Source organism: Diadema setosum, chromosome 20 (genome assembly GCF_964275005.1).
Source record: "Diadema setosum chromosome 20, eeDiaSeto1, whole genome shotgun sequence".
Classification (NCBI taxonomy): Eukaryota; Metazoa; Echinodermata; class Echinoidea; order Diadematoida; family Diadematidae; genus Diadema; species Diadema setosum.
In genome coordinates, this window is record NC_092704.1 from 18,909,918 (window position 1) to 18,918,376 (window position 8,459).

The following is an 8,459-nucleotide window of genomic DNA, read 5'->3' on the forward strand; positions in this document are numbered from 1 at the left end:
CTGGTTTTCGTAATATGGTCATCTTGGTTGTGCACTATACAGAAGTATGCTTCCTTTGCAAATTTCTTGAGTGTTTTACTACTGTAACCTATGGGACCCCGTATACAGGATAAGATGACTTGCTTTAGTGTTTGTGATATCTCTGTTCAGTAGGCCCTGATATTAACGTTACAAAAGAATTTGTAAGACCATTTTCAGCTGATTCACAGTACATTAATGGATGGGACACTGTGGAGCTACTGTCTAGGGCTCTGTGCAGGATGAAATAACTAGCCTTGGTGTGTTGAATATCTCTGATAGGTACTTCTTCCAGTGCAAAAGAAATTACCCGTGTTTGGGGCTATACTGTGCGGGGCCCCATACAGGATAAAATAACTGGCTTTGGTATTTTGGATATCTCTGATGGGTACTACTTCCATTGCAAAAGAAATTAGCCGTGACCCTTCTCAGCTGAATGAAACTAGTGTGTGTGTGTGTGTGTGTGTGTGTGTGTGTGTGTGTGTGTGTGTGTATGTGTGTGTATGTGGAGAGGGGGGGGGGCACTTTGGGGCTACTGTCTGGGGCCCCGTTCAGGATAAAATAACTGGCTTTGGTGCTTTGGATATCTCTGATGGGTATACTTCCATTGCAAAAGAAATTAGCTGTGACCCATTTTGGCTGAATGAAACTAATGTGTGTGTGTGTGTGCGTGTGTGTGTGTGTGTGTGTGTGTGTGTGTGTGTGTGTGTGTGTGTGTTGGGGGTGCACTTCGGGGCTACTGTCTGGGACCCCGTACAGGATAAAATAACTGGCTTTAGTGTTTTGGATATCTCTGATGAGTATGCCTACTACCAATTGCAAAAGAAAGTAGCCATGACCCTTTCAGCTGAACAAAATCAATGTGTGTGTGTGTGGGGGGAGGGGGGAGGGAGCAATTTGGGGCTACTGACTGGGGCCCCGTGCAGGATAAAATAGCTGGCTTTGGTATTTTGGATATCTCTGATGGGTACTACTTCCATTGCAAAAGAAATTAGCCGTGACTCTTTTCAGCTGAATGAAACTAGTGTGGGTGTGTGTGTCGGGGGGGGGGGGGGGGGGAGCTCCTTTGGGGCTACTGTCCGGGGCCCCGTACTGGATAACATAGCTGACTTTGGTGTTTTTGATATCTCTGATTGGTACTCCTTCCATTGCAAATGAAATTAGCCGTGACTCTTCTCAGCTGCACGAATGAAATCAATGTTTGTGTGTGTTTGTACGTATGGCCTATGGGGGTGGGGCACTTTGGGGCTACTGTCTGGGGCCCCGTACAGGATAAAATAGCTGGTATTGGTGTTTTGAATATCTCTGATGGGAACTACTTCAATTGCAAAAGAAATTAGCCGTGACTCTTTTCAACTGAATAAAATCAATGTTTGTGTGTGTTTGTACGTAGGCCTATGGGGGGTGGAGCCCTTTGGGGCTACTGTCTAGGGCCCCGTACAGGATAAAATAGCTGGCATTGGTGTTTTGGATATTTCTGATGGGAACTACTTCCATTGCAAAAGAAATTAGCCGTGACCCTTTTCAGCTGAATAACACCATATTTCTGGGGCCCTTTGGGGCTACTGTCTGGGGCCCCGTACAGGATAAAATAGCTGGCATTGCTGTTTTCATGATAAGTACACCCAAAGGAACAATATCCACCAACTTTTGTCCGTGACCCCCTTCGGCTGAATAAATCCATTTTTCGGGGTCCCTTTTTGTGGTCCCTAGGCTTACGGTACAGGATGTGACTTGCCAGCAATGCATTTTATTGACCCTTGGACACATCCCTTTATGATGAGACCATTAAAAAGTGTGACCCTTTTCAGCTGAATAAATCTTCTGGGCCCCCGGTCTAGATACAGCGCACTCGGTACGTCGTGAACGCGATAGCGGCAACATTTCTTCGAACAATCGCTGATATTCCACACATATTTCGCGCATTGTTCGTATTTTCCCCGTTTCTCATATTTTAAGCGGATGAATTGTATGGTAGGGGTCCAACCCACCGGCCGGGTCCATAACGACCGACCGCGCATTATAATGGCATTGCGCGTACAGAAAGAAAATGTACGCATGGGACTACGCGCAACGGTGTTCGATTCTTCACTGGGCTACGCTACCGAGTAAAATGTGGCGAAAACAACTAAGTATTCACTCTAAGTTACCGAAATTTAGCAAAATCGAATAAGGTTTATCGTGTAACTACATCATAACTAGGCCTACCTTTGCTGACTCGTTGTTAGATGTAGAGTATCCTTCCGTAATAAATTTGACGATTTTGACCGCAAAATTGTCACCGCCGCTTGTACGATCGTGCACAGCGTTACACATACACATGACATAAATATTTTGTCGCCCGCTAAGACCGTACGAGTTGATGCAGAAACGAGAAATGAATGTGAAAAAACAAACCGACTCATCTAACACCGTTAATTTATTTCAATTACGATGAAAAGTTTCCTAATGAAAATCAAGTCAAATTCATCAAACAGTCCTTCAAAAGTAATATCGAAGGATTCAAAATATATTCAAATATTATTGGGGAAAAAAATTACGGCTAGAAAAAAACAGCAGCTTGTCGAAAAAACGCGTTTAAGTACGTTTTATACGTATTGTCAATAGAGGGCGGGGTGGTCGGTCGATATGAGCCCGGCAACTGAGTGCGGAAAATATGACACCCCACGCGTTCGAAGCCGCCATCTAGAGCGCGTACCTCAGATCGCATTTTCAGTGCGCGCTTGTGAATCTGGAGTATTTTCTCCACACGTGAGTAAAATTTCAGGCAAATTGTGAGATTTTTCACGTTTCTATTGATAGAAAAACGTTAGGTGTCCGATATTATGAACACCCAACCATACTGTACAAATGCTTGTGAGGATTGTATCGAGTTTGATGTTCATGTCATTGTGACTATGTGCATGTGTGTGCAGTGTCGAGGTACGGTGCCAGTGCACCGTAGCCGTGCCGGCCGCGTATGGCATGCGTGTCTGCTGCACTGTCTATAGGTGTCAGGGTCCCCATCCCCTGGCCTGTCAGATATCTGCACGCACGCATGAACACAAGCATGCGAATGACGATTGTGTAGAAGCCCGTACACTCAGCTCTGTAACGTTACATCTGACGGCGATGACGGATTTGTTCTATTTTGAAGAGAAAATGAATGCGCTTTTCCAGCAAATGTAGATTTTTAAATGGGTGTATCCACAAAATAATAACTTTTCCACGGATTCTGGTTTGTCTCGTATTTCTGCGGGATACATGTACTTCTCGTTACGATGTAAATTCAAGGACATGGCCGTGAGTCGTATCCCCTGTCGTGTGGTATGCAATATCATTCATCAAAATGTCTAGAACATGAAGAAACATCTTTAAAGGTTTAATTCTATAATGCCATAATTATCAGCAAGTATCATTTTGACATCCATCTGCAATTGTACAAGCCAGTTTCCAGTTGAATGTGCTACAATATATTTGTACTGTGAAGAGATGCACATATATACATACCAGCTGTGTGGACACAAAAAGTCACAGATACCAATGACAGATAAATCAGTGTTTTGAATATCATGGAATTTATTTCAGTCGTACATTGGTATTTTGTTATACCTGTTTACATTAATAGCACAACACATCAGAATTGCAAGCTTACACTGGTACCGGGTATCAGAAATGCCATTACAACACTAGGCCTAGATACCAGTATTAAGATGGTCATTTTCCCTTGACATCTGTAGTTGAAAGAAAAAGCACATGTATTATTCAGCATGCATGAAGTTTCATTTCAAGTATGGTAGTATATATCTATTTGTTTGAAAATGCACAGAGTGCAGGCAAGACATACACTTGGGACCCGGTCTCTCATAACACAGCTACCAGAGTGATAGTCATTTCATAAATTGGATATAGACAATAGTTAAGCCCTCTCTCATTACCTTTCTCAAAATTACCGGACGAGAAACACATATTACTTCCATTTTGACAATCCTCGAAAAAATAGTAAGATATCAAATAGTAAGGACCTCCCTCATCGCCTTGCTCAAAAAACCCGGACGAGAAACTGCTTTCTTTTTTTACTTGGCCTTAGTCTTTTATGTAAATACACTGACACACTTTCTAGTCGTGATCCCCTTTAAGTCATATTTTGTATCCTTCTTATTTGGATTTTTTTTTTTTTTTTTTTTTTGGCTAGAATGCTAGTATATGTATAGGACCAATGTCAGTGAAATATGAAAATAAACGTGCTGGAACTGAAAATCACTGCGTCTCGCGTATAAAACCGGTGCAGTTTCAGTAATTAAATTAAGTTCAAGTCAATTCAATTCCTTGAGAACATAATTATTATGAATAATCAAATACCCTATGATTTTAAATTTGATACTACATAGTAATTTACACTTACAAAATCTAAATTCATTTTCGGAATAACAAAAACTATTTCATTTTCGAGTTACGGAAATCTTTTTTTTTTTTCATTTCCGCATGAGGAATTTTTGTAATACTCATCAATGTTTATTTTAGTTTTCGGATAAATGAATTACCTTCTGATTACATCAGAATAAAAAACTTTCGGAATAAGAAGCTCAAATATAAATCTAATAATCCGATAGCACAAATTTTCTTTTTGAGACTTGAACAATAATGATCAACAAAATCCTTCACAAAGGACATAACAACTCTTCTGATTGACACACAACAGCAAAACAACATAATAACAGCAACAACAAAACTATACAATTCCCAAATTCCAAAATTTTATTGAAAGCTCGCATGGTACCTACTGTTGAGCTTTCTTCTTTGATCCACAGGCCAAGAGTCGCTGAGCAATCATCTGATTCGTGTAAAGGCCGAGTTGTAGAAAACTATTACCAAACAGCATAGTCCAGACTGAATATGTAATACGGGGATCCGGATTAATCCTGTATGAACAAAAACGATTCCATTCATTGCAGTCGTACAGGAAATTCCAAAGCATATAAAGGTTGTGATAAAGATACTTTTTTAGTTTGTTTATTGAGCTTAACAGCTTTAATAACATCCATTATGTTTTCATTTTTGCATTTTCATAATACATATTTATCATAATAATCATAGTTCTCGTTTGATTGGTTTAAGATTTCCTGAAACAATTTATTATGTCAAGTCTTTAAAATGCACAAACTCACTCAGTGAAATAGATCCTGTTTCCTTCCAAACCTCTCCTGATCACTTCGTCAACGCCCCCGACGTCGATTGTGCCTTTGACGATGATGGCTATCAAACTACCGACAATCACCACGGCTTGCAAACTATCTGCCCACAGACCTGCCTTAATGCCTCCCTGAATCAAAAGGCAAAAATAACAAATTACTCATTTTGATTTGGGATTGTTGTTTGTTGTTGTTGGTTTTTGTTTTTTTTTTTTTTTTTTGGGGGGGGGGGTAATTTGATAGTAAAAAGATAATTGTACACTTCTGTACTGTATGTTTATATATTATTTATTATATCTATTATCCAAAAAAAAAACCAAACAAACAAAATTTTCACTCGATCTTTGACCCCATGGTTCAAATCTGTCCAGACCGAATTATAGTGCAGTAATGGATGTGCACATGTATACTTAATTTGATTAAGTTCATGCATTGAGTAATCTCCAAGGTATGGAGAAACGGTGTAATTTTAGCATTTTAACCTGACCTTTGACCATTAACCTTTGACCCTATGACCCTGAAATTCCCAAGAGAGTCACTGTCAGGCAGAACATGCATACTGTATGTATTATTAAGTTTCATGAAGATACCTTAAGCCATTTCTAATAAATGGAGGAAAAAGTAATAACAATTTTTAGCATTTTCAGTGACCTTTTGCCCCATAGTCCAAAACTTTTCCCATTATCAATACAATAAACATGTATATACTAAGTTTGAAGAAATGGTGAATTTTTAAGAATTTCATCTTGACTTTTAACCTTTGATCTCGAGCCTGCGCATCCGAAAGTCGATAGGCACAATTTCGTTGACTCGTAAACACATAATGCCAAGTTTCATCAGGATACCCCAAACTCTCTTTAAGTTACGCTGTCCACAAAATTGATTACGGACGGACGGACGGAACGAAGGAAGGACGGACCGAATGTTATGGAGATAAAGGGCAGTTCTGTTCTGCAGTGAACAAGGGTAATGATACTTATTTAACTTGAGAGTGTGACTTAATTCATATATAGATGACCGTCCTCCCTATCGCCGAAATATACTAGTAGGCTACCATACGTTAAAGTTGGCCTATACAAGCGTGATTGCCACGTGATGTGTTCAACAATGTGTCGCAGTATTATTGAAGTCTATAAAAAACTATTTCGTGCTAAAACATTTTGCACATGTAAGAATAAGAGGATTTGACCAACAGTGAATTAAATCTTACAGCTAGCTGATCTCAGTGCATCAGACAGTGTTTATCAGTGAGAGAGAAGATAAATGGAATAGTGATGTGAAGGGTATACATTATTGGCCTATCAAGAGATTCGTTTTACGTGGGGTATTCAATTTGCTCGTCGTTCTTCGGGTGTACGCTACACCGTTATTGCCGCTGCTGCCTCTGCGCAGCCTGATGTCTTTAGAGTGACATACAGTAAATTGCGTGTCATGATACCTGTCACAATTTATCTTTAATAAGATGAGTGTAAAACTTAAATGTATTTTGCTTAGTGCAGAAGCCTGATTTAAAAAGTAGTCATTAGTTACAATGACGATCAAATTATCATATCAAATATTGCACTGCTTGCCTTCATGCTCCCTGGAGTTATAGGATAGTAGTTAAAACGTAAGATATCACTATACCACTGTGCTGTAGAAGATGCATACTGCTCCAGTAGACATCACGGCAGTCCACAAGTCCGTGCCGGTTACTATAGAAACAAATGGAAAACAATATACGGATTAACAAAGAATTCTTTGCTGCGGATTTTTTATTTCTTTTTTATTTTGATTACATGTACATTGTATATGCCATTGTAGAAACCAAGGTTGTATCTCTCTTATTTGTGGATCAGTTGTGGTTATTTATGTCTATTTTGTAACAATATTTGACCTTGATAAGTATAAGTGTTTCTCAAAATGGTCTACATGTCATTGGAATGTTGTTTATGTACAGGTAATGTATTGTGTGTATATGTATATATGTATATATTTTAAAGTATCTATATAGGTAAAATAAATATTGTGATAATTATAATGATTTTCTGAATTGATAGATTTGATTGATAGGGTTTAAATAGGAATGATGTAATGATGAGGTTGGTGAGAAGGTATGGATTTCTTCTTTTTTATAGTAGATGATATATATGTATATATATATATATATTCGAAAAAATGTAGGTTAAAAATAATTATGATAATGATTGGATTTTTGAATTGATTGATTGGATTGATCGATAATGTTTTGAAGGATGTATAGATTGAGCTGGAGGTTGTACGGTAGGTTCTGGATTAGTGCACTGTAGCTGATGATGTTTATTTATCTTATGATTAATGCAATATGTTAAGAAGCTAGCGGAGGAAATTGAATCAGAACAGAGTAATGAATATTTATTTGTATATTTTATTATATCCGGTGATTACAGATTAATGATTTGTAGGATTTTGTATATTGTGCCTTAAAGATACGGAAATAATTCACTCACATTAGTTTCTGTTGTATTCACAGTTAAAGATAAAGATATAGTAATAGATTGGATGTTTGAAAATTGATGTTGATATCAGATTATGTTATATGATTTTTTCTGTTTTTTTTTTAATGTTGGCAAAAAGATGCTTCTCTTATGTTTTATTATGTCATTTGAATGCTATTCGTGTATTGTGTATTGTATATTTTTTGTTTTGTAAAAAGCATGTGAACAAAACAAATATTCATGATATGGACAATAAAAGACTGATTGAATGAATGAATGAATGAATGAATGAATGAATGAATGAATGATCATTTTCTGTTTGCATATACCGAAGTGCAACAAATGGTGGAATTGATAAGTGTGATTATTTTTTGTCTTAATACCTACCTGCATTTAGTGCTGTGGCTGGAGCGTAGAGAACGACACCCATGTAGAGTAGCTATATTCAAGAAAAAAAGTGGTACGTAAATACCAAACACAAACTACTAGACCGTTCCTTGAACAATGACCAAAATAGGTCTGCAAAGTAAACTCACCGACTGTGTAAGTTGGTGATATCCACTGATAAGACCTAAAGCCGACAATTTAGTTCTCAAATTGATAATCTGAAATTACAGTGAAGGCACTCTTTGTAGTTGTAAGCTCTTCACCCCTCTATCCCCCTTCCTCAGAGGTGCCCACAAATACAAGCTTAGTCTTTTCAATTCTTAGTCTTTTTTTTCCGCAGAGTGTATAGATGCGATTGCATGTCTCTTTTTTGTAATGATCACATAGGCATGAACATCTCGTTATCTCTGGCGGGTTATGTATATTT

At 38.1% G+C, this 8,459-nt stretch overlaps 1 protein-coding gene across 1 annotated transcript; it reads right to left on the minus strand.

Annotated features, from left to right (window-relative positions):
- Positions 1-4,652: 4,652 nt before the first annotated feature.
- On the minus strand, positions 4,653-8,075 carry LOC140243477 (sodium-coupled monocarboxylate transporter 2-like). Its single transcript, XM_072323150.1, has 4 exons — positions 8,033-8,075; positions 6,816-6,883; positions 5,166-5,320; positions 4,653-4,919 (listed from the first exon to the last, which is right to left on the minus strand). Exons 1-4 carry the CDS (start codon positions 8,073-8,075, stop codon positions 4,778-4,780), a joined length of 408 nt encoding a protein of 135 aa, XP_072179251.1. The 3' UTR covers positions 4,653-4,777.
- Between the last annotated feature and the right edge of the window lie 384 nt (positions 8,076-8,459).